Below are 27752 nucleotides of genomic sequence, written 5' to 3'. Positions count from 1 at the left end.
ATGAAGGCAAAGTATAAGGTGGTGGTAGCACTTTTTACAGGAAATCGGCATAGACAGTGTTTATTATATAAAGTGTTTTAGCAACAAATTCCACTTTGTCACATACAGAATTGGTATAAGCATTATCCTCAGAAGTTGTACAACTATTTAAGTAAGAACTACTGTTAGAGCTGGATGTGCTTGTTGCCAGAAAGCCTGTTTCTGGAGCGAGATGTTACTTAGAGCACTGAAAGTATTTGAGTATGCTAACAACAGAACCAACACCAAAAATCTGTTCCTCCTATCCACAGTCCCCACAGAGGTTTCTACCACCACATCAAGAGTTTACAGACCTTACACCGAAAGTCTCCCTGTTGATCTTAACAAAAGACAAATGGGGAAGCTAATTACTTAGACCATGAAAAGATTTTTTTATTCCATGAAAATATTCTCAACAGAGAACACTATTCTTAAACAAAGCATTTAACATTTAGGAAATCAACATGTGCACAAAAAAGGATTAAAAAATTACTGGAAAATGTCAGATGCTTTAAGACAACTCACATTCAGAATTTTAGAATAAGTGATTGATAACTAGCTGTGCAAGTACAAATGTTTTTTCCTATGTTTAATAACCCCCATACAAGTTGCACTATCCATCTTGAAAGCAACCTGCCTCCAAAGGAAGCAAATCCTGGTTTTAGAAAAACAAACAGTAGCGTGAAGAGAGCATTTAGTCCTTTACCAGGCAGCGTTATTACTGACCTGCAAGGCTGTTAGCCAGGCAGACCACAGGCCCTTTAGCAGAAAATACACAGATCACATTTCCTCCTTTTCACAGAATTACAGAATCACAGAATATTCTGAGTTGGAAGGGACCCACAAGGATCATCGCATTTTTCTCTAACTTTAAAATAAAAAAAGCACTAGATTTAAAAAAAAAAGAAAAACAAACAAAAAACCCAACCCCAAGCCCAACAAACCCCCAAAAAACCCCAAAGCCAAAAAACTACCTAAGTAGTTTTGTCAGTATTGAGTAATGTCACATTATTATATAAATAACCCTGTATACAAGCTCCAAAAATCTAAACTTTAGAGTTTAATAGGCCCCATAGTACACTAGGTCAAGCTGTGTAATAGTGGTATACATAACAAAAGGAATAAACCTCTACACAAGTCACTCAAATTCAGTTTTACTGGTAGTACAGTTTCTAATAACACTGAAATGAAACAGAATCCAGCACTGCTGCATCCAAATATTGCTTCAGACGCCAGAAAAAGAGGATGTTTTAATTATTATTTTATAATATGCTGCTGAACAGCAGGTGGCTGGGTTGACAAGCTTTCTTTGATACAAGTATCCCTCCCCCCAACATCTCTAGTCTAATTCTTATCACCTTAATCAATCAGATATGATGTATGTATTAATAGAACCACAAATGGGAGGCAAGACAACATAAGCAATAGGGGCACTGCAGACAACTATATTTACACGTATAAACATATCCAAATTTCAATTGTTTACAAGTAAAAGTGCACATAGATCATTAACAAAGTATCACTCAAATTTCAACTGGTCCATACAATGAAGCATCACCTGGAAATGGACTAGCACTGCAGTAATTAAACTTGGAACTTCATAGTGAAAAACTAAAAGACAGTTTCCATAAAAATCTTTTAAAAAAATATTAAAGTCAAATGAAGAGATACACATTTCAATGTATAAAAGTAATGAGATACACATTTCAATGTATAAAATTCACGATGCACCATGTATCCAGTAAAGTAGAGCTCTAGAAAACACCTACCGTGGCTACCTCAGCAGCTGCAGCACTGTGGAAAGAGCTGAGACACAAAGCCCTTGTGGGATACTGTAAGTGGTAGTGTTGGCAAACAGCAGATTTTAGGCACTCTAGTTTAAGGCAGCTTTTGAATGGCAAGTGGTTGACTTCTGAAAACAGTCATTAGCTCGCAGTGGTGAATCCTCTGGTTGTGTTCCAGGTTTTCAGTGCTCACAACAGGTTACTGAAGGGCTGAAGATGGACCACAGGTCTAGGAGTTTCTCTTGATTGCATTGTAGGCTAGAGCTGAGATGTATTAGTTCCCCAAATTAAGAAAACACATTACGGTCTCTTATCAGTTGTTATGCCAAAAATCTGGAATGTAATGATGGTTGCAGTGGTATTGTTATAGCAGCATACATGGATACTGGGATGAAACTTTAGTGCCGAAGATATTTAAAGAAAATGATTTGTTACAAAATAAGACAAGCACTGATGGCAAAGTGTTACACAGAACATGCCTGTCCTAGGCATGCAGGAGGAGGTTAACAGCGAGCATGGAGGTGGCACAGGCAGACTGATAACTGACATGGTTCTAAGTGACTGCCAATTAAAATGAGTTGGAAAAGAGCATAACTGAGAAATCAAAACATTGCACAAGCTAAAATATAGTTTGTGCACCTGGAACAACCTAGAACAATGAAAATAAAGCAATTTTAGGAGCAGTAGCCTTTTTACTCTGGTAATGGAACTCTGTTTTCCTGCACAAATTCAAGATTGTGTAATACATCCTTACCTATATATGGAGATGCTAAGATGTTAGTGACTAAATGTATGTCTGCATGCATTCATGCAACTAGCTTTTACCCTTGGGCCTCCCAGTCTAGTACCCCTCCCCTCCCCACCCCCTCCCCCCCAGCAGCTGCATGTAACCTCCTTCAAGATCTCGCCCATTTTCTCAGAAACCCGCTTCAGGAACCTGCAGTCCAAGAGGAAAAAGAAAAGAACAAAGTTACTGAAGGCCTTTAGAAGATAAGAGAAGCGTGCTCAGTTCTAACAGGCCATTCTCAGTGGCTACACATCACCTTGTACTTAATTCCACAAACTCTCAGTAGAAATACGAGTTACAGTTTTTAGATAAGCTTTTTTTTTTCATAGTAATCAAGTAGTGCAATGTATTTTCCAATCCTCAGTGATTTAACAATGAGGAGAATTACTGTACATTTAAGACCTTGATTTCAAACTAAACACAATACAATTCAGAGAGTTAGTTTACAGGCACAGATTAAGAATATAAAATCATTCCCTTATCAGGAGCAGAGAGAGGTTTCAGTAAGACATCAAGCATTACATGTGGTCTCTTTTTGTTTGTTCAAGGTATCTAGAGTTAAAACAATGAAGTTGTGTCCAATACAGAACATTTTACATTACAAGTACTGAAAAGGAAGGAGACAGGCAGGTCAGCGAACTTTCTGTCCTTCTTAATCGTAATGTTTTTTCCTGAGTATTTTTTTGAACTTTCAGAATCAGAAAACATTTTCCTGTTTAAGAAGTGAAAGCTGCCAAGTATTTGCTAAGGAAGGAAATTAATAACTTTCAGTAACTGAGTTCAGTTAGTTATTAGAGGAAAAAGCCCTCTGTTTTAATCATATAATTTAAGTTATAAAAGTGGGAACAGTAAATCTTAGAAATCTTTAAAACTTAAGTATTTTTTCAGTTCTCTATAAAAACAAAGTATTCTACAGAACAAGCAGGAATCCTGGTCCAGTCCATAGCTGAACTGGATTTAGTGCTTTGTAAAGCAAGAACTCTAGATCAGTTAAACAAAGCAGAAGACATTGGTCAAAATTACAGACCAGTGTAAGATGCATAATTTACTGTGGTTATCTCTGAAAAGAACTATAGCAAACTTCCAATGCAAACAACAGATCACTGCTGACTTCTGTCATTCTTTCCGTGAACCTGCATAACTTACTATTTTTCCACTATTTTCCCTGGAGAATGTACAACTGAAAGCTGCCAGTTTACTGTTAGATATAGGTTACTGCACCTTTGCTGTTTTTCTCTAGCGTTACATCTATATATGATGTTGGCACATAGCCTTCCTCTCCATTATGTCTTCGAGCTCTTGTCCACCCATCTCCTTTGTCCTCCTCAATAATGTACAAGATTTCCCCTTCTTTCATTGCTAGAGTGCCTTCATTATGACCTGGGAGAAACAAGAGGCAAAGAAGTCTCAGTGTTCAGACAGAATTTCAAGTCATTTTTTTTTCCCAGGGCACAGTTTCCAAATTATATATAAACAGGAAGAATAAAAAATCTGTTCAAGAGAACATATGGCCAAACAGACGTACAGAAAAGAACCTAGTCCAGTTTGTAAAGCTGACCATTTGCCAATAGCTGTGCTAATATTTATCTTAAAACAGCACAAATGTACTGCTCATGAGTTTAAGTAATTCATAAAGTATTTTCACTGATCTTATAAGCAACTGGTTGCTCATACAGTTAATTTACTTTAAATCATTTTACCTGTCTTCTCTATAAAAACTAATCCATGCCTTATAATAAGCCAAGGAATCATAATGCATGTTGTTAACCTTACCATCAAATGGATATATAGCCTTGCAATGTCCTATAGCTGGTAATGGATCATCATCTTCAAACTCATCATCAAACTCATTTGGATGAGTGTGTTGCTGTGGTGGACTGCGAACTTCCTGATTTGCATCATCCGTGTAGCTCCCTTCAGGGCTATAATGCAATGATTGGAGCATGAGGCCTCAGGAGTTCATAGCTCTACAACTCAGAACATACATGCATCACAGAAAGGGCAGACCTGGGAATTCCTGTTAGCAGGTTTTATATTACTGCTGGAGGTGATTTTCTGAAAAAACTGACCCAGCAAAAGCTTAGACTGAATTCTGCTACAAAAACAAACAAATTTGACATACTTGTCTCCACAGAACATGGAAAACTAGTGTGAGCCTCAAGCAATAGAATAAGATAGCATTAAAAGGCACTGCTATTTACTGAGCAGGTGTTTCAATTAGACTATTTTATATGTTACCATAATGGCATGAAGTGACCTCTAGAAGTCAGAGCCAGTAAGATTTTCCTTTAGAACGACACAGACTTTCAGAGGATAAGTAACAACCATCACCTCCTCTTAACTACCAGAGAGATGTACTGATTCTAGCTAAGACAAAAGCAGTAGAGATAGAATAGTGACCTCTCTCGGCCCTGTGTTACAAGGTGGTTGATATCGCTGCTGTGCCGCCTGTCGCTTCTGGCTGCCACTTTACCTTCAACTTCAGAAAGCCAGGCCTTGGGGAAAAAAAGATAAATACTAGTGTCAAAGAAAACTCAATTCTAAACCAGCAAATTTAACAAATGCACTTAAGTGCATACAGTTCACAGCCACAGAGAGACTGCATGCAGATGTCAAGCCTCATCATTACTTCATGTGAAGCATGAACTTTACTTAGCCTATACTCCATACTAGTCTTAAGGAAAAGAAAAATCTTTAATCCTGTGTGAATCACAGAATAACTGAATAATAATACATTCTTCTGAACAGTTTACATCTTTAATAACACATCCTTATTCTAGTTAGATGAACACACTTGAAAATATGGCACCCCACAAAAAATGCTATCAGGAGCACTTTCTTAAAACAAGTAGTTTTTCTGGGTGCTATATTTAAAAGCTGTAAGGCAAAGTACAGTTGTACCAATCATCTACATTTTCCAAGAAACTCTATTTTAGAGTCTAACCTCATTTTTATGTATTTCCATCCGAAGACGGTCCATGTTGCTCATGGTCTCAGTTAATTTTGGTTGCAAACTGCTTGGATCACCCATTTGGGGATTTTTCTCATAAACATCCTTCATTTTGATGAGGGCATCTCTAAAAACATACAAAACACAACAACAGTTATGAAAATTACATACATCAGTACTGATTCATTAAAGTTAAAATAATGTGTGTGAGATCCAGACCCATGATTAGATACTAAGCACAGAGATGAGGAACTACTGGTCCCCTACACCTTGCCTAAATCCTTCTCCCATTCTGTCCTCTTAGCACTTTGCCTTCCTTTCTTGTGTTGGGCATAGGCACACAAGGACTCCAACTGTTGACTCTTCTCTATCCAGTCTCAGTACTGTTTCCCATATTGTTTGTTATAGATAATTTCCTAAATATTAGTAACATTCTTAAGGCACCAAGTGACAGCTCTCTTGCTGAACAGACCTATGCATTTTTTTTAATGCATGATTTTAGAGCCAATGTTTCCTATGCAGTATTAGGATCAAAATGAGTAATATAATAAAGCAGAAGGAAGTAATGCTAATAAGAACCTACATACAACAAACTATGAACTTAAAAATGCTTGTTAATAAATAGCCTGGCCTAGTAGATTGTCTCCTAGCTTTTGAGCACTCTTGGACTAGGTAGAGGACTCCAAAAGAAACAGTGAGAGAACCATGACAGAGCTCCAAAAAAATGCACTCACTTTTGGTCTGTTTCCTTCTGTAGCTCTCTGTTAAGTTCATCAATCCTCTGTTGCAGTTTCTTGCGTCTTTGTTCTGGAGGGAGATGGCTGAAGTCTTCTAGTGCAGGGCCCTGCAAGCAGAAATACCATGGAACAAGTTACATGCACATACCCTGGCAGCTGAAGTGACATATCCACACATGGACAGTGTTCACTGGAAGCAGGATGGACCTTCTTAAAAACTCTACTCGACAAACAGCTCTACGAAAGACCGCAACAGAATAAATGCATGTTCTCGCTGCCAGTGTAGTCATTCATTCAAGGTTCTTTCTGCCTTCTGTAACAGTTGGCTCACAGAGGTAATTCAAAATTTGTACACTTAATTTTTTTTCTGAAAGGCTGAGTCATGTACCTCCTGTTACATCCACTGCACTCAAAGCAGATTTAGAAAGGACAGAATTAATTACTACAGAATTACTTCAGAACAATAATCTGTGTATATAATAATACTATGTAGATATAATTGTTTCTTTCTCTGGAGCATGTTCTATGGTGATTTGGATGCTACCAAAACAAAAATACTATATTTTGGATCTTCATTCCAAAGTACTATTACAGTTCTCTTCCAGAAGTTCAGCAATCCTAGAAAACATATTAAAACTTTAAAAGTTCTGATGGATTTTACCTTGAGTAAAACCAGTTCATGGAACACAGAAAAAGCCTTTATAATATCAAAACTTTGACCTAAGTTTGTTGATCTGAATCCAAATATTGCTCAAATATTCCAACTAACCTTTTTACTATTAAAAAAATCCAAAAAACTTAGGGAGGGAAAAAAACCTCTTACTTCCCAAACCTTAAAAAAAGCCCCAGACCAAGCAACTTAAAGACCACCTATTGTTATGAACCTAACCCTGCAAACTTGATTGCAAACTTGTGCCAAGATTATAAGCAGGATGGAAGGGCCTGGATATGAAATGCATGGGAAGATTTTTACGTTGTCTTGTGAGTTTGTTGTGAAAACTCTTCCCCTCAGGGTGACAGACAGTGACAGTGTTAAGAAGGAAATATGGTACACGTCATAATAACAGAAGGTTAAATTCCATCTTTTGTGTTCCCAGTTGCCTAAGGAAGTTGGTTTTAGCACAAGAAACCTACTTGCCATTACAGTTAACCCTCCATGGAGGCAAACCAAACTGGACAGCATTTCTTTTGTCAAGAAGAAATTTTACAGAAACTTGACTGTTGAGATTTTTACATCAACAGCCTCAGGCTTGGGTGCCAAGTTTCCAATACCCCCCCTTAAGATCTTCTTGCCCCACTCAACTTCTTGGATCTTTTGCACTTGTAAAAATCAATCTCACTGCTTTTTAAGAATGCAATACAAGACACCATAAAAGTAGGAAAATCAAGATATAATGTTTCCAAAATAAAACAGAAGTGTTCCTTTCTGAAGGACAAAAAAACCTTGAAATCCTTTCAGGTGTTTTTACACACTACAAAGAAACAAAAAGACAATCACATCCTCTGTATCATTCTTCCCTACAGGTCAGTTAAAATCAGAGTATCCTAAAAGAAGAATCAGAAGAAGAGAGGTCTTTTTGTGAATTTTACTGATTTACTCTGCAAAACAACAGTACTGATTAAGGTGTGGTTTTCATTTAATGTAACAGCTTTCTATATTTCTAACCATAAAGGATCATCTCCCCTGCAATTTTTTTCCCAAATTCAAAGGAGTGCAGTATTCAATATTTGTTCTTTACACAAATTTTGTAATCTTTTCATATAGTATTTTATGCTGCTTCAACAATTTTCCTGACAAAGAAAAATCACCAAGTATTTCCATCATGACCAACTCGTGAATACTGGTCAACTCTAAAAGTCCCAAGTCACAGATTTAGTTGCAGCCAGATCACAAGTCTAATTGCCTTACATTAAGCATGGATGATTAAGAAGACTGTGCATATGAGTGGAAAATCTGAAGATGTATTTCAGCACCTGACTTAAAGCAGTTATGATATGGAAACACTTTCAAAGATTACTTTCATGCTATCTTAGGAGAAATACAGCAGACAGATCAGCACACGGGCTTACCATCTTCACCGACCACTGCACAGTTCATTTGAAAACAGAAAGAAACGGGAAATTATTTACATGCAACGACCAGTTACGAAAATGATTAATGCCTAAAAATCTATCTTTAAAATATTACTTAAGGATTGACATTTTCATTTATAAAAACACAGTTTACTATAAGCATAACAATTGCTTTAGGAATTACTGAAGAAAATTACTAGTGATAATGGGTACTTTAACTTATGAAATTTTAATAGACAATTTCATTAAACTAGTTTTGAATTTTAGTGTTTTGAATAATAGGCTAAAGACCTTCTATTGTAGGAAAAGAAACACACACAGAGCCAACATTGCACAAAATAGCAGAATTTGATGATGATGGACTGATCACTCATATGCAAATAATTTGTTAATCATAGCTCAAAATCCACTACCATGACTTTTACAAATGTAATTTTTACAATGCATTTACTTTATTATCACAGTAGATCTAGAATAAACAAAGATATTTTTTAAGTTTAGAAGTAATTAATTTTACTTTCTGAAAACAGCATTTGGGTTGTTGTGATCTAAAGATGTTTTAGTCCAGATAAAAATAAAGACATTTAAGATTTTATCCTTCAAAGAAGCAAGTAAAACATGAGGGCCAGGAGTTAATCTTGGGTTTAACATTCACAGCATTTTGAAGATCTCCTGTGCTTTCAATGACTTTGGATAACCCTTTCCAGAGAAACACCAAGCAACTTAGGAGATTGATATCTCAACCTCATTTATGACTCCCCCTCAGCACTTGTTAAGGCTGTTGATTGGGGCACACACACAAAATTAGAATTTCTAGCAATGAGGGAAGTAAAGCACCTTCACGAATGATACTTTGGTAGAAAACTGAATACGGTTCAAGGATGCAAAATGGCATAAATAAACTTCCTGTTCCCTTTAAAAAGAGTCTTCCAAGCAAACACTATAAAGGTTTACATATTGCTGCTGCTGATGCATCTGTTTATGTACCAAATGGCATTGAGCACAGACTGTCATAAGCACTGACACCTTCTGGAACTGCTGAGATTTCAAAGGAGAAGCAGCAGCAGGTAGCAGCAGTACTAATAAAGCAAGTTACAGTTGCTTACAACCTTTATTCAATAACCTACTCTACTGCTACTGTTTGCTGCTTTTGCTCTACAACACGATAGAAAAATCTACTGCATGAAGCACAGAACGAAGAAAGACTGGTTTTGTGATCTCCAGGGCCTTGAGAGAAATCTTGTACAGGGCATGTTAAACACAATAACCAGTATTCTTACTGTCTGATATATGCCAACTCATGGACAGAGCTCGGTAGAAGCTGAAGCAAATTAAATACATTTTACACAGGCAGATAGTGACAGGACAAAGGGGAATGGTTTTAAACTAAAGATAGATTTAGATTAAATGTTAGGAAGAAATTCTTTATTCAGAAGATGATGAGGCACTGGAGCAGGCTGCCCAAGGAAGTTGTGGATGCCCCATCCCTAGAAGTGTTCAAGGCCAGGTTGGATGGGGCTCTGAGCAAGCTGGTCTAGGGGAAGGTGTCCCTGCTCACGGCAGGGGGGCTGGAACCAGATGATATTTGAGGTCCCTTCCAAACCTTTTTATGATTTTATGGTTTGGTAGTTCTGTGTGTCAGTACCACTGGGACATCGTTTTTCAGGGACAAAAACCTAGAAAACAGCATCATGTATGAGCAACTATTAAGCATTTAATCAAGATATATTATAAAGATAAGATTGATCAATGAGAAAAAAAAATCTGTTAGTATTCCAGTATAGATTTATGCTGAAAAGACTTTAAAAATATGTGATAATGTGATGTCTGTTAAAATGCTTGCAAGGAAGTTCAAAATATATAAAAATTAAATATTTATCTTGAAGATTTTACAGAGATTATTTAATCTTTTGGCATGTTTGAGTTAATTGAGATCTGTACGATACTAGTGATCCTCCCTAATTTTAAATAATAATATATTAATTCAATTTTACAACATGAACAATGTATTTAAAAAAATCAGAGTTTCATTTTCCATTAGCATTCTGTAGTTGTTAGCAGATGATCTTTTGCTTCAGTAAGAGGTTCTAGAACTACTACTACTGCAAAGGTAATGATTTGTAAGCCAGGAGTCAATACATTTAGTGATCAACAAAACTGAGGTGTAATCAAGACCTGTGCTATCTAATCCAATTAGTTCCTCACTAAGTACTAAAGAAGAAACATTACCTTCATGACGAGACCAAATTATAAGTGATTCAGAAGGGGAAAGTAGAAACTGTCCTCCATATATACTTAGAGGACCACAAGAATTTTCTAAATAATGGTTGTGGTAGAAAGGGTATTTCCAAGATATCTGGGGGTCTGAAATTAGATGCCACAACATGACTTAAAGAAAATAAGTTTTAACTGAAACTCATTCCATTTCAGAATGACAACAAGGGAGCCTCTAAATTATACCCTTGCTGCAATATAACAAGGTTGTACCTTGATCTCCACATTACGTCAAGAGTAGTCAACCATTCTTGATGCAAATGAGGCAGCAAGTCAATATTGTTTTGAAACATCAAAATATTATTAATTATATCATCAAGTGCATCTAATTATCTCATTATTTGGATCAATAAATATCATCAGACATACATAAACTGAGCAGCCTATGCTTTTCTGACATAGCAGGGAAGTGCCAGTACATTTATCACTAGTACTATAAACGTTGCTAGGAAACCATGTAGTATTTCCCATCTACTGACTTCCAAATAAATTCTATTTGCAGAATATGCCACTATAAATTAGTAAATTAATTGGTAAGTCTCAGTAGGAGGCATTTGGTAGTAATTTTTTCAATATTTTTACCCAAAAGAACCTAGTACAAACAAGAACAACTAATTAATCAGAAAATGCATTAAAACTATAATGCTTTAAAAATCAGTATTCCAAAATGTGCCAGCCCCATGTGCTATAGCAATTGATGTACAGAAGAAATTCAAGTTCTCCCTTCTTGGTTCACTATCTCATAATCAACTACTACAATTTCAATTCAAATTCAGCAAAGACACCTGATCTATCAGATGATTTTTGTGGTGACTATATAGCCAATGATAAATTACTGCAAAAATGTTACATGATGGTAGGAAAACATTTGTGAATGTGAACAACAATGAAGAAAGGTATCAAACACATGCTGAGCACCCTCTTTATAACACCTTTCTTTTAGGCACAAGTATTTCAATTGTGATAAAGAGTATTTCTATTTTATTTTTAATCTGTTGGTAACTTCTGTATAGTATGATAAAAAGTATTCTAGAAGTGACCTTATAGCTGAAGTGTTACTTTTAACCAAGTAAGCCTTATAACGAGGGTGAAGAGCATTAGAAAAGCCACATCACAAACACACTGTTCATAGCCCATCATGCATTTCAACTTGTTATTGAACTTACCCCTCTTTTGAGGCTTCTGAAAGAAGGAATTCTGGGCTTCCCTGTTTTTATGTCACTCATGCAATAATGCACTGGTTCAATGGAGAATATGGGATACTGGGACCCATTAGGAGTACTGGATGTGTATAAACTAGTAGGGGTTAGGGGTGGGGATTGTGGCTAATGTGGAAATAAAGAAAGCAATAAATAAGCCAAATGTTCAAAGTGATTTTAAAATGAAAATTCTGTCTTACAAAACTAAAATTTCCATCCAACACAGAAACAGCTTGTAACGTTCCAGACATATTAATACTATAACTGTATTGGGTTTAACAGGGTTTCTGTCATGAGTTAGTCTTCAGAGTTACAGGTTGCTGCAGAGAATGAAGGAACATTCAAAAAAGCTTTAGACTCAACACTGCCACAAGATCCTAACAAGATCCCGAAGTTCCCTGTCCCTTCTCTTAAAGTTCTGCTATTGCCAATTTAGTTACAGTCATTCTGGAAGCTCAGCATTCCTGCTCCATGCTTCCTCCTACATATTGAGGTACCCTACCAGGTTAGCCAAGACAGAAATATTAAGTATGTCTATGGAGAATGACTAAAACAAGAAGTATTCTCAATCTCTGTAGTCAGGTTGGACTGACACAATTGCTGTGTGTCATTCTTAATTATCATCATGAGAACCTCCTCCTTTTTCTTCAAATTGCTTCTCTCGTTTTTTGTGTCTCAAACCTCTGCTGCTCTTTCCCAGTTTAATTTTTCTGTACTATTTCCACTGCTGTACAAGTCATTCCCTTTCAAAAAGACGTTTAAGTCTTTGACAACATCAAAAAATAGGTAAATGCATATCTGGAAGTCAAGACCAGCCATAGTTTCAGCTAAATGAAGGTCCAAGGGCTACCATGAATACTCTAGCTGTAATAAATCAGCTAGTTTTGTATTAGCTAATTTAAGAATATATTTTAAAACCTCTGAGTAGTGTTTGGAATTAAATATATATATCTTCTGGTAAGTATTTGCTCCCAGTTGCTTTTTTGTAGAGCACTCCTCCACCCTCCCCAAAAACAGGTGAAAGAAAAGGAACAAAATCTTTCATTTTGTCCAGGTCCTTATGAAGGGATATGTAGTCTGTATACACATATGTACACCTGTGGTTCCATACAGAAAACAGCAAGGCTGACTCTGAACGCTACATACAAAGTGAACAAACTGGAGAGAAGAAAGAGTAGGGCAAGTCTTGACAGCTTTCTTCAGCTGTCTTCATACTAAGGGACTTCTTATAACTACAGTAAATGCCAAGGTCCAGATTGAAAACCAGCGTAGATTTACAGACTCTCAGAAAGATGTCTTGTGGCCAAACTGGCAATTATGATCTGATTTCAGACTAGGCTGAATCTCACCCACCTCTGCAGACAAATGCAATAAATATGCTCATATATTACTGCATTTAAACTATTATCAATCATTAAATTATATTGCATGAAAAGCAATCAGTTTTCACTTTAACACGCAGCTGCAGTTACATAATATACTGAGCATGGAATAAAAAAAATCAGCTGTATCCTTCCTTTCTATAAAGATATGCTTTCTTGGAATACTATCAAGGAGGAAAATAATTCCTACCAGTAACAGGCTCTAAGAATAGTTTCCTGTAATAAATGACAGAAACTGGCTTAGACCATTAAAATAATCTCATAGAAATTTGTGAGAATCATTAAAATGGCTCACTGATATGCTCCAATACTAAATAAAGACACAGCATAAAATTTAAATATGTATATGCTCCATTATTCATTTTTATATAACTAATGCATGTATTGACAATCTTTTTTGTTGATGCATGAAGGCATCTTGCACAGAAAGTGTTAATTGTAATTCATATCATAAGACAACAAAGGAGTCATTTCTATGCTCTCAATTTTTTCTTGAGCATAGAAATATTTTTACCTATTTCATAGTAATATTTTCTAGGACATTTACCAGTATGGAGCTTCAACACTAAGTTTTATCAATGAGGTATCATAAACTTTAATGTTTTCAGACAAATCTCAGAAGTTTTCAAAAGCAGCAGGTATAATAAAAATCTATATAGCACTTCTACATATAAATGTGACATTTAGAAGGGGTTTGCTTTTTATATTATAAAAGAGATCTGAAGTCTGGCCGATTCCAAAGCACACTCCCCCTTATTTTTACATTCACAATTAACACCTTTTCTATGCAATTGCAGAAAGTCTTTGCAGAATCTTAGAAAGATTTCCCATTACAGTAATGGGAAGCTACTTTTAGCAAATGAAATTAAACATTCCCAGACACAAATCAATAGAAGGAACATGAGAAGTATCCAACCCTACTCCAGGCTTCAGATCTCCTTCCACATATTTTAAAAGACAGCGGCAGGCAAGGGGAAGGTTATTTTAAAATAAATAAATTTCTGCTTCCATGCACTCTAGATGTTCACATTTTAATTTTCCAAATAATAATTTCTTAATTGTTACCTTTGGTTTCTTTCCAAACAGCCACAGCTTTCCTTTAGCCTTGCCGACTGTAGTTTTTGAATCAATTCTCATTCCTTCCTGCTTTGGTGTACTGATGGTTCCATCAGAGATAGTTCTGTAAATATTCTGACTGTAGTCTTCAAATGGAAAATCTCCAGGAGGTTCAAAACCAGATTTGAAGCAGTCTATCACTAGTTGAGAGTCCTAAACATAGGACATAAGGAGTTTAAAAAGCAAACCCATCAAGAACCAGAGAGAGAAAAAACGGGGAGACAAATTTTTCTTTTAATTGTAGAGATGCAGAGATGGGAAAGTAAGAGCAAGCTCCAAACACGTGCTTTTGGATAGAGTGAGTTAAGATAACATATGTTTTTTTATCTCAGCAGTGTTCAAAGCACACTCTGCTATTCAGAATCCGTACTTCCCAAATACTTCCCAAGGGTTATCACAGATTTAAAACAGGACATGCTTTAGGGACAAACTACTACTCCACTTTTTGATCTTTCAACATTGGCACAGAAATGAAGATAACACTAAGAAACTAGATGTAGTAAGGTATAATCGGGAAGAACCCGTATTATAAGGAATAAGAAAGAAGTGCCAACAGCTGCAATCAAACAGCACATGGAATGATACTTTGTTAACTGAACACTCTTTACATGATTCAATGCCACATAAAGGAGAAAATACCAACCACACTGGTATTCTAAGGCATTTCAGGATAACCAAAACGTGTCCAAAAACAAACACAATAAGAAGGTAACAAAGATCTTCAGATGACACGAAATCAATAAAACAGGGAGAGAGCAGACACCAAAAGTGGAAGTGATCACTTAAGGTTTGAAGTCACCACACTTCTCAAGCAGGCAAATATATTTGACAACAGGAAGGAAAATGCACAGGTTAAGTCAGCCTTTCCCCTCTCCACAGTTTCCCTATCAGTTCAATTGCTCACGCACTTTCAAAAAGTTACTCAGTTCTACTTACTCTGTGTTCATCAACTGACTTTGCTGCAAGGATCATCCCTTCTAAACATTTAGAGATTATTGGAATAACTTTGCGCTCAGAGTCAGCAAAGCCTTTGTAACATTCACTAAGTTTGATAGTCCTTCTTTCATCCATTTCTTGAAGTTGCTGCAAGTGCAAAGAAAGATAAAATAAAGCTTTCATTTGCAGATTTTTTCCCCTTGATCTTGATATATGCAGTTAATTGTGGTCACCACAGTGTAGTACAGAATTTCCGTGCTTTCCTAGTATTTTTATTTGCTTAACAAAACAGAACTTGAAAGTTCTTTCAGGCATAGATTTACGATGCACAGAACAGTAGTTACAAAGAGTTTATACACTTTGATTTCTAAAAATTATATAAAGGACTGGACTTCCTTTTCCTCCTTCTTGAATAAAATCCATGTACAGTGTCTATGGGCGACAAAGTTTAAAGTATTTGTTTCATGCCCAAATGAAAACCACTATGAAGAAATTTTACTGATTTCCACATCTCCTCACTCTCTCCTTCTAGTTCCAAGTAATTTCTCCGGTGATAAATATCTCCATCTTGCTTTTATTTTTATACTTTCCAATAAATACTAATTATTTAAAAAATAGGGAAAATTTAAATTATCTGCAGTTTAGACATGATCTCTGATTGAAATACAAACCATTTCCTTTAGAAGTGTGCAAGAAAATAAAGAAAAGAATACCATTACATAAGATTTGCAATAAAAGTTTACTGGAACAGAACAAAAAAGAACAAATTCAAGAGAAATACTATTAAGGTCATAGTCCCGGACCTTTCATCTAATTGAAGGTGGAAAGAAAACAAAGACCAACAGCACCAATAGGTTGTCAAAAACTGGGATAGAAGTTGGATCTTTCCTGCAACTACGCTAAGGCAAATGTCTCTACCAGTATTCAATTTCATCTCTCAAAACCAAAACAACGACCTCGTCATGCTAAACCCCTTTCCCAAGGTTTTCCCACAGAATGTTACCAAATACTTGCAAGGAAATAATAAAAGTGTAATCCCAAGAGAAAGTAGGACTAGGCCTTTTTGCTCTTACTGTAGCGTTCAAAAAACATAAGTACTGTCTTACAAGGATAATGGATTTTAACCATAGAGAAATAAAGGCAGTAAAGAAAAACTCTGGTCCAAGCTACAAAGACGATCAAACTGATTCTCCTGGGAGCTGACTGCAATTCTTCCATCAGTGTGTTAATGTCAGATCTACTGCAGTACTGCTTAACAGTTAAAATATTAGAAAATTCTTTAATAAGCCAAAGGCAATTTCCCCTGTGAATCCCAGACCTTCTATTAAGAATTTTTTTTAAAAAAATATGAACGGACTTGTGCTTCTGGAAAACATCAAGCATACTTAAGTCAAAACACCTTCAAAAAAAGCCAGTACTTCACTTGCCATTTCCTGACACCCTGTCTCAGAATCACTTCCCACATCTATTCTCCCACATGGCTGGAGGTACGTGCCAACACACTTTTAAACTCTCTCCTCACCTGACGCCCCCCAAAGTACTTTAGTTTTGCAGTCTCTCTGTTTTTGAAAGACTGTTAAAAGATATCTTAATAATTACATACAGCATCACAAGAAATCCCCATTTCAGAATCAAATTATTGATCTTTAACTTTTTTTATGTTTTAGAGAGGTCTGTGGATTGCTGGTAATTGATGAAGCAATGACCAGCTGGGGGCCAGGGCCGGCACTTCTGCTTCCAATCCACCCACTTTACATCTGTGCATGAGATACATTAATCCACAGTCACCACGTGCTTTCCTTCATCTCTGTCAGAGGAAAAGCATTTGCACACACCTCCAAATATCATGACAACTACTGACCAAAACTCGTTAGAATGACTGTTTCAGATGCTTGCTGTCACCTACATGTCTCAAATGTTTATTTTGTCAGACCTCTTCAGTAATATTTAAATAAAGAATCTGTAAAATATAAAATCTTACAGAAAATGCAACTGAGCATTTTTGTTACAAATCTAAGCATAAATATGGTAAGCAATAAGTCTCATGATAAAACACCAGGTTATATCAAGATCATGCTAATTTCCTGATAAAGTTATCCACTAAAATCCTAAAACTAAAGTTTAAAATTTTAAAATTTACTTCTTATTTAGAAGATCAGACATACTTTATCTGTTAATTATTTTACCTTATAAATCTGAGGAATGACAATGTAGTAGTGTTTGTGCTGTTCCCCATTAAAGTTCTGTAGTTGTGCAGCATATTCATTTTTGTTTTCATCAGCCATATGTGTGCGCAGGTTTAATTGTTGCTTGGCCTAAACAGGAAAGTGTTACCAGGTTAAACATGTCTTGTGCTTTTCAATGACAAACAGCATTATTTTATTTTACCAACTATGCAAAAACATTAGTCACAAGTCATCAAAACCGACATCCTTATAACTGGAGTAAAAACAATGTGAGACTTCACATCTACTGACACTCTACAAACCCACTTGTTGCATACAGAGAAAGCAATGATCATTTTAGCTCCCTTAGCCACCCTGCTTAAATGCATATTCTAAAAAACACAGAAGTGACTGAACATATATACTACAAGATACCAAACATCAGGAAGAGTTCTTGTTTAAAGAAGACAGTCATCACAACCATCCAGAGGGACCGTCACAAAGTTCAACAAGGCCAAGTACAAGGTCCTGCACCTGGGTCAGGGCAGAGAATGGATTGAGAGCAGCACTGAGGAGAAGGACCTGGGGATCCTTGCAATGAGCACTCACAGCCCAGAAAGCCAACTGTGTTCTGGGCTGCATCAAAAGCAGTGTGACCAGCAGGTCAAGGGAGGTGACTCTACCCCTCTACTCTGGTGAGACCCCACCTGGAGAGCTCCCAGCACAGGAAAGACAGGGACCTGTTGAGGAGAGTCCAGAGAGGGTCATAAAAAAGAACAGAGGGCTGGAGCAGCCCTCCTATGAAGACAGGCTGAGAGAGTTGGGATTGTTCAGCCTGGAGAAGGCTCTGGGGACACCTTAGAGCCCCCTCCAGTACCTAAAGGGGCTACGAGAGAGCTGGAGAGGGACTTTTTACAAGGGTCCTAGTGATAAGATATGGGGGGATGGCTTCAAACTCCTAGAGGGCACGTTTAAATGAGACATTAGGAAAAAATTCTTTACTATGAGGGTGGTGAGGCACTGGAACAGGTTGCCCAGAGAAGCTGTGGATGCCCCATCCCTGGCAGTGTTTGAGGCCAGGTTGGATGGGGGTCTTCAAGATCCCTTCCAAGCCAAACTATTCTGATTCTATCTAAGCAGCATCGTCTCGAGACTAATGAAGCATCCTCCCTTCCCATGCTGCCTTACATTTCACTATAACTTTGATTTTGCACATAATAAGCAGGCATATTTTATACACAATTTTATACGCTCCTTGAATGTTGTTCCAGTAGTGATGACAAACATGCAAATAATATATTATTTTTAATAAAGGCCACTGCCCTTACCTTCTCAACATCAGCCTTTGTCGCATTAGTGTCATTGTCCAGTCGTTCATAGCTTTGCTGTGCCTTCTCTGCCTCTCTGCATTCTCTCTCAAATTTCTTTTTGCTCTACAAAAGGCACAAATCTACTGCTTCAACAGCCACTTTTCCCATTCAGTTTCATATATTAATTCTGAATTCTAAACATCAAAGCTTCCATCTAAGTATCTTAAATTCACTAAGTACCTTTAAATAAGCACATTGTTATCACAACAACTAGATCTAAAAAATTTTCAACTTTTCTATTTAAAACTTATTTCCTTGAAGTATCAGCAAGGAAACTGCAATTATGCTACAAAGTACAAAATACACAATAATCCATTACAAAGAGCCATAGTTTATAATAATCACACAAGTCCACTTTCTAGCCTGACTTCAATAACCTAAATAAAAGTTATGGCGCAGGAAACTTAAACATGAACCTTTACGAGCAAAATTTTCAAGTTCCTTCTTCAGTGATCAATTTTACTGCAGTAAATTCAACTAAATTATTTTGAAGGTAGTCTGAAGGATGTATATACATTACAATCATCATCAACATTCACATCAACTGGCACAGCTGTAGGTAGCACAGACAACAGTATTCAATGTACATGATGTTCAATATATCCGGCTGTTGTCAAGACAACTGCTGTAGGTTGCAGCTCAAGAATTCAGTATCTCTAGAGACAAACTGCAACAGAGATTGTGCGAGCACTGCTCTCCTGCTTCAGTGCAAAGTCAGGCAAATGAGCTTAGCGTGTCCCTTCAGGGTTGTGTGCATGTAAAAGACTGACTCTGCACTCAAGGAAATATGACTGATTGTTTGAGCTGAACTCTGGGAATTTCTTGCTGAAGGGTGACAGCATCTATAACTTCCACATCTGCCTCTATTCTGATCCTCTGACAATGAATTAAACTCTGACATGAACATGAAGCAAGACTCTGCTCATCTGGGACCACAACAACAAAATAAGAAATTCATCTCTCCATTCTTGCTTCACAATAATCTGGATCAAAGGTATAATAAATTTTTAAGACACAAACCCAGCAGAATATCAGAATGCATCTTGAATAGACTTGACTGAATTTCTATATTTTCTTATCTTTAAAAGCATTTCTTTGAAGAAAAAGAGGCTTATAATCTGTTCTAGAGACATTCACTTTCTGCATTTCTCTGTTAAAATTCTACTTCCTGAAAGTACAGTTGTCTGTGGTATGCTTGAATAAACTTCATGTAACAAGGCCTCAAACTCAAGTCAAATATATTGATTTAAGATTTCATCTTCATATAAATACATTGTCATTATTAGCAGCCCAAGGAGAAGCAACCAAAGTCTGTACCCACGTTAAAAATAGATTCCTTTATGCTCGTTATGCTGGATAAAAGCCAAGGGTTTCCTCAAACATGCACACAGAAGTTGTTTACAGGAGATTGTTCTAACCAGGGAACTATAAGTACATTGAACTGTATTTTGGATGTTACTAACTTACTTGGACATTCAGTACTACAGCTAAACATTAAAATCTAAGCAAGACAGTTGACAACACCTCCATTTACACACTATACATTATTTAAGTTCAACAGCAATAAAACACCAACTCACATTATCCATCTGTTTCCAGCACATGTCCAGATACTGCTGAGCCTTTCGCCCTTCCTGAAGATGCTAAAAAAACCACACATAAGTTTAACTTGCCTATCTTTTAGCATTATTACCATTAGTTATTCCCTGCTCTAGTTGATAGTTGATGATGTGCAGTATCTCCCACAAGTTACTGGTACTCTTTGGAAGACATTACTAATCACATAAAAACAGAACCACAGATGAAAATTACACTGGCAAAAAGAAGCTTACTAGTAAGCACTATCTCCCAATATATTTAGGTTATTTTTAGGTTTAATAGCTGTAGTAAACCAGTGTATAAACATATAGAATAACTTTAAATGTGTTTTATAAATGTATTACAGTGTATTACAAAACTTATTGCCATGTTCATTAAACTGGGTAAACTAATACATCAATTCATTGAAAAACATACATTCTGACATCCTATTTATAAACAAAAAATGCAAAATTACCATTTTTCTCTCAGTTTTTAGATCATGAGAATATCTCATCAATTCTCCATACACTCTGTGTCCCATTTCTTCTGCAACTACTTCTCGTTGTCCTGCGTAGTCATTCAACTCATTCAGGATGTTAAAAAAGGCAATACACGAAGTAAACCTGACAGAAAGCACACACACACAAACATACATACACAAAAGGTCAGAAAGTTTTTTTTACATGGACTTCTTTTAGCATAGTCTGTACTCCTGATTAAATTAAAAAAAAAAAACATACACATTTTACAACAAACCTTATCTTAATGTTAATTGAGTTATAGCAGAAATACAAGCTGGGAAAGCCTACGTTAAGCCTAGCACGCACTGTATATGTTGCAATGTCTCTTCAAACACGTTTTATAAGAACATGGGGTTTTGTGGATGGAAAAGAAAGAAGAAGAATACTACCTGGAAAGCCCTGTAGTATAGTGGTATCTCCTAAGCTGCCAACTGAGAGGCCTGAGCTTGGGAATGGATACATACGTCCCTAGGCTCGGAGGCTGAACTTGCTGCAGAGATGATGTGCTTGGTAGTCTTGAGGGTGGAACATGCCAATCATACCACTCATATGCATCCCGATGGATGTTCTACAGAACAAGTTTGCTATCAGCTCTGGAGACAGCTGCCTGTTTGCCTGCCCACCTCTTGGCTGGAAGTAAGGTGCCACTATGGCTGGCACTAAAAAGGGGGGAAGAGGAGGGGCAAAGGGTAGAAAGTGTGTGTGGAAGGGAAGAAAGGAAAAACAAAACAGGCACCACATTAAAATATACATCTTTCTCTCTTATAACTGTGGAACACTGCTATCCCCATAGGCTTGGCTCTTGGAAATTTCAAATGCCACCCTTGCACTGGAAATCCTATAGCCTGTGGTCCAGGATCTTTACATAGTTAAAAGAGATAGAAGAAATCCTACCATGAATTCTCAGGCACTCTGCACAGCACGTGTTCTGGCTGCAACCTGAAACTTGCCCACTTTTTTTATTTCCTAAGACTTATCACTAAAGAAAAAAAAGTATTGTCCTTTTCTAACTAAATTTTAAAAATGGCTATGGCCATGGACAACAAAACAAGCACATCTCTGATAAAGAAAGTTGCTTAGCACGAATTGTTCCTCCACCATTAGACATTCACTTATTTGGCCTCCAGAGTCAAAGCAAGTCAGCATTTTAAAAGCTCTTCTTGCCTGAAACATGACAATTTTGTGTGCATTCGAGTCTCAGAATACAGATGCACAGCTACATTTGTATTGCCATAAAAATGCACTGGAAAACACCATTAAACCAAGAAAAATACAAAGCCTAAGGACACATAATTGCTTTTCTTTAAAAAAAACCCAAATACTAGACTGTACACAGCATGCTAAACTTCTCCTTTCAAAATTTCAGTTACCTAAAGATTAATTTGGAAGGGAGCAAGTACAACCTGCCATGTTTACTACATTAAAATACTAATAGGCGTAAACAAAAGTTTCATGCTTAAGAATCACAGCAGAACTACAAGAAGCCAAGCAGAATTCTTTTGTTGTCTTAGCCAATTCAATACTTTATCTTAAAAAGAAAAATCCATAAAAGGACAGCACACACTGTCAGTCCTTGTTTGTTTATACATAGAACTTGAAATGCACATTTTTACCTGGGTTCTTCATCCTTTGGTGAACGTTTAGGACAGTACTTCTTAACGAGATTCCTATTAAGGAAGAATGAAAAAAAGACACTATTTTAGAGTGTCTTTTGAGAAGACATGCACATAGAAAACTACATGAACAAATTATTTCTTTTTAATGACTTCTAGGAACAAATCTATTCCCTCTCATCTTACAAGCATCCTTTAGATAACACAAGACAGAAATCTATGGCATTTTCAATGTTCTAAGTCACTTCAACCTAGAACAATATAAAAATATTTTAAAATCTCTATTGCACAGTGATTAGACATAAAATAACGAGTTCTTTATTTAACATCATTTGCACACATGCAGAAGCAGCTTGCAGACAAGAACAAAGCAAATGTATGATCACTGTGTAACATACAGACAGTGCACACTGTATGCTGTACCCGTGAGCCCAAAACTCCATGTCTGAATTCAACTTTAAATGTAGATTCAGGTCGATAGTTTTAACCATAGAATCTCCAAAACTTCAATAAAGGACATTTCCAGAACAGAAGAGGCAACATCTCTTTTCAGAAAAAAAGATTTTACAGTTTGCCCTACCACCAGCGTTGCAAATACCATGTTTTTACAGACCAAGCAAATCTCTAAAAGACAATCCATAGGACCAGCACTTAACACAGTATCACAGTCCAATTTCTGATAACATTGATATGAAATAATCTACTTATCATAAAATGCAGAAAAAAAGAGGAAAGGAGGAGTAAGAGAAGATTCTAGGAGAAAAAATCTGTCATGTAATGTTGTGTACCTTATCCCACTGTCTCCGTGTAACTTTAGTTGTTACAAACTATGAACTACCTTACCATTAAAACATGGGTGCTAATTTTGCTTTCATCTAAAATAACCTTGTGCAGTTTCTCAAATCCATGTATCTGGAAGTCATCTCTACAATACAAGAGTACACATAGTGAGATTATGTCCAGCCATGAAGTATATACCAAAATACGAGCAGGGAGTTGGTGTGGAAATAGCAAGCTCAGACCCTCTGTCCATACCCTCTGAGACTACAACCAAAAAAGCAACTATGACAAGACAAATCCTCTTCATATCAAAATATACTAAGAAACAGAATAAACACTGAATTTTTAAAAATTGTCTACACATTTTATAGTAACTTTCTTACTGATGTTCAAGCAAGAATCTCTTCTCGCTATCACCAGAATCCACTGCCTGTTGTAACATTCTACTTGGTAAGTGATTGAAGGCAGACATTTTGATAGGAAAATGCATAAACCTGAGTAATAGAAAAAAACCCAATAATATTCACTAAGTAACTTTTCTGTGTTCCATTTTCCCTTACATTTCTGCTTTGCTTCTCAGTGCTTATTAACGAATAGGAAACTCCTAAAATTCACCTTATTATTATTCAGACAGTGAAATGCATAACACACATACAATGCTGTAGCTAAGCAACCACACATGAGCCTTTTCACAGGAAGGTTTTCAGAGTTGTTAAAAATGAGAAAAGTAATGACTTACTAAATCCATATAGTTTAAAGAGAGAGAAAGGTCACAAATAAATGAGGGAAGGGTCACAAATATAGATTATTTACTGGCATGATGATTTCTGTTCTGCTTTCATTCTTTAATGCAATTGTTTACTATTTCTAGAGAGAAAAGTATTATATAATCCTTTCTCCTACGGTTTCAATAGTGAATTCTGTCTACCTTGGGATCAAAGGAACATGCAGTTTTGAGACACTGCGTGATCAGGATTTAAAGTTCAATAACAGCACAAGATACAATAATCAAAGGCAATAAATATGAAAAGACAGGCAAATGCAGAATTTAAAGATCGTAGAAAAAGCCAGTGTTCATGTGAACAATTAAGCATAAATGGCTTTTCCAGGAAGTGAATGCCAACACTTAATAAAAACAGAGAAATTCAATTTAAATCTTTGCAGGAGCATAGGTTGACAAGCAGCCAATGTGAGCGTGGATCTGAAGAGTGAAGCACTATTTCAAAGAGGAGTCAATTGACACTTTTAAGGGAACGTAACATTCTCTAACATTTTTATCTAAATCCATGCCTAATGCTCAGAATCCAAATATGGATCTGAACTAGTTTATAAGAAAACTGCACAAGTAATTGTGTACCATCAGAACGGAATCAAATCTACAAGATTAATTGCTCTATGCTTCCTTAGAAAAGTGTAGTTGATGACACTTTAATCCTCTTTGGAAGTACAATGTAGACAAGTTCTACCACACTGTCTCTTACAGTCATCTGAAGGCAGATTTCATACAAGACTAACCCCATGCAACTGTGTTGCCCCTGTAGTTTTATCAACACTTCTTCTTGGTCTCAGGTCAACACCAGTGAGACAGGAACCTGATTTTTAAGAGAAGTACCATCTCAGTCACATAGGCAGAAGTTTCAAAAAGCACTCCAGTTATTAACTTAAAATTACTTATAGTCATGTACATAAAATGTCTACACAAAATTTAACAGATGTGTGCAAAAATTGTGTTTATCAACTCAAAACTTTGTTTTCTTCCATCAATTAATAGAGAATGTAAAGAACAGGAGCAGCATCATCAGAACAATACAATTTCTATTAAGGCAGCAGTTCAGGTACTGTGGTATCTGTTTACACTAAACCTCTACAGCTTCTATATTATACAACAAATGAGCTTGGGAACAAACTTTTTTTGCTTTCACAAGTTACTAAAATTGCACTGAGTACTTAAAGGCATTTCATATTTATATGTAAAGTTTAAATACGGTTCCAATGACTTTGGTGTTAAGTATCAGTATTATGAACTGAGTGAAAACAATGACAACTGTATTTAGTAACATGTCATCGGAAGCAGTTTTAACTGAAGCAATGAATCTTAAAAAATTGTAACCTGGAATTCGAGTTTACAAAACTGAATATTCTTGGAACCACTGAGAACTCCTACATGCAGACTTGCAGAAACATCACTATAAAAAAACCTGGCACAACCATATTTAGATAAGCAACAGTGTAAACTCTCAGTTGCAATCGAAGGAAGAGAGATTTGAGAAATTATCACAATGATAATCTGTATCCCCAACTTTACATTTGAGTTTACACCCGTTTTAAATAATGTTTCCAAGATTCTGCATATAAAAATGTGGAAACTACGTCTCAATTTGACTAGACATATGCATATATTAATACCCTATTTTGAAAAACACCACTTATACACAATAGCATGCAGGAGGAACATGAAAAACAATTTTCTCAGAGTAAGTAGACACCTCCAGAGATCACAATGTACAATTTCAATGGACAACAAACAGCTCAAGAACAATCATCGCTATTTGCTTTAAACTGACAGTGGAGAAGCTGACCACAGTCAGAAATTTTATTCTGCATGGTAGTTTCATCTACAAGTGCAGGTATAACTTGTATTACTGCCTAGCATCACAGAAAGAGCTCCTCTGTCTGCTCGAGTGTCTTAATGCTTCAGACAGGACAAAAAGGGAGTGAACCTTCAGAATTGTTTTGTGTGTGATGATGTGGAAGTAAACAAAGCAGACCTTTGCCTCGCCCATTTTAAGAAACAAGGTTGATCAAAAACAGCATCTGAGAATTTAATTTAAAACTTCAGCCAAGAGCCCAGTAATTTGGCACATATTAAATCTAAATTTTTCCAATCAGAAAATATAAACAAAGTAAACAATCATATCATTAAAATGAAATGTGTTAATCTACAGTATACACTGCAATGTGTTTGTCCTGATTCACATCCCTGTAACTCAATAACAGCCTATAATAACCTTTGCAATCCTTGGGGTAATATAATACATTAGTTGAGACATATGTTACAAAAAACTTTGATCTAACTTAAAGGAGAATTCAAAGAAAACTAAATTAAAGTTGCCTTTTTGCAGAACGAAGTATTTTGCAAAGACAAGATAAGCCCTCTAGACAGAAGATTTCAATTTTTCTCTTTTCAGTATCAAAGAAGAATAGCAAGGAATTACTTGTAAACTAAAAACAGCATTTGGACATGATTCTCACCAGCTATCACTTCTGGAATTACTCAGGAATTATAAACTGCAATAACTGCATACAGTAAGAATATAGTGAGTTCACTCAAACAGTTCCTCCTATGCTGTACATGCATCATTTGTCATCTTCTAGAAGACTTGGAACAGCTGTTGCACCTGGGAAAGCCTCATCACTAAGTTGTGACAGTATAAAGAAAAAAAGTTATCAAAATGCAAGGGTATAAGCAAAGTGAATATGAATTTCTGCCAGGACACAGACTGAAAACTGTTATGAAAAATTCACTCAAGCTTTCATCATTGGATTTAAGTCTATAAGAATAAGCTCCATCAATGACCTCAACAGAACGTTCACGGCCCACACTGAACCCGAGAGACAGAAAACAACACCAGCATACATCACTAGCACTATCTTCCTGATTAAACTTGTTTTTTCTTGGTTTCCCACCCAAGTACTAAGAGAGCCATAGAACTACCAAGAGGTGATCACTCACCATACTGTTTATACATCTACTAAACAAGGGCATAATTAAATTCAGTTACAAAGTTCATTATGAAAAGATTCTCAACACTTAGTTTTTCAGATTATATTTCATTACAAAAGGAAAAACCAGTGATCTACTAGATATTTCCATCTGAGATATTAATATCTATCTCACAGGCCATCTGCTGCCAGCATTAAAGTTCACCAGAACCACAGTCCATTCCACATCAGAACTTCCCAGGAGCTAGCTGCAGAATGGCTAATCCTTCTGGTAAAAATGTTGCTTGATCTCACCCTGGGCCTCACGACTGTTTTACATGGTTAAAAATGGTGAACGCCCTCAAGAGCAACAATGGCTGAAATCAACTTGTTATCACAAGACGTTCACTATGAAACAATCAAGTCTCCCCCAAAGAATATATAGGGAAGAGCAGCTTCATGAACTGGTCTACTGGCAGAAAATCAGTCACCCTGTGTGCTGTCCAGACCCTCGTTGGCAGCAGGCAGGAAGTGCATGCATGCACTGTACAATGTGTGTGCAGCAAGACCTGTGCTTCCCAAAACTGTCATACTTACTGCACATAGACAGTCAGTCCAGCCATCTGCCAGAAGGGGTACTCGACAAAGCTCTTTCATTTTTGAAAGACACTTCAAGAAAAATCAAAAATTTTACCCCTAGTAAAATGCTGAACAGAGAAAATTTCCCATTTTTAGTCAAATCCTGAAGTAATAATGAGGTGTTT

General features: G+C 36.4%; 1 protein-coding gene across 4 annotated transcripts in view; it reads right to left on the bottom strand.

The window, feature by feature from the left end:
- Positions 1-386: 386 nt before the first annotated feature.
- The window catches only part of FNBP1L (formin binding protein 1 like), a 57217-nt gene continuing 29851 nt past the window's right edge, over positions 387-27752 (bottom strand). Inside the window, exons 3-17 of one of the 4 annotated variants that reach the window (XM_027712702.2) lie at positions 22507-22560; positions 20848-20995; positions 20372-20434; positions 18750-18854; positions 17443-17571; positions 15257-15403; positions 14270-14473; positions 11790-11948; positions 8347-8361; positions 6274-6383; positions 5534-5666; positions 4990-5084; positions 4363-4511; positions 3811-3969; positions 387-2739 (exon numbers count right to left, since the gene is read on the bottom strand). In XM_027712702.2, the coding sequence (XP_027568503.1) occupies positions 2732-2739; positions 3811-3969; positions 4363-4511; positions 4990-5084; positions 5534-5666; positions 6274-6383; positions 8347-8361; positions 11790-11948; positions 14270-14473; positions 15257-15403; positions 17443-17571; positions 18750-18854; positions 20372-20434; positions 20848-20995; positions 22507-22560 (1678 nt within the window). In that variant the 3' untranslated portion in view covers positions 387-2731. Of the gene's footprint in view, positions 2740-2884; positions 3970-4362; positions 4512-4989; positions 5085-5533; positions 5667-6273; positions 6384-8346; positions 8362-11789; positions 11949-14269; positions 14474-15256; positions 15404-17442; positions 17572-18749; positions 18855-20371; positions 20435-20847; positions 20996-21282; positions 21566-22506; positions 22561-27752 lie in introns of those variants that run through there. The other 3 variants (XM_027712696.2, XM_039383277.1, XM_027712705.2) reach the window with 3 other exon arrangements.

This window comes from Pipra filicauda, unplaced genomic scaffold (genome assembly GCF_003945595.2).
Source record: "Pipra filicauda isolate LSUMZ 115617 unplaced genomic scaffold, ASM394559v2 scaffold112_size3218982_pilon, whole genome shotgun sequence".
Taxonomy (NCBI): Eukaryota; Metazoa; Chordata; class Aves; order Passeriformes; family Pipridae; genus Pipra; species Pipra filicauda.
This window is presented reverse-complemented; position numbering and strand designations above follow the sequence as displayed.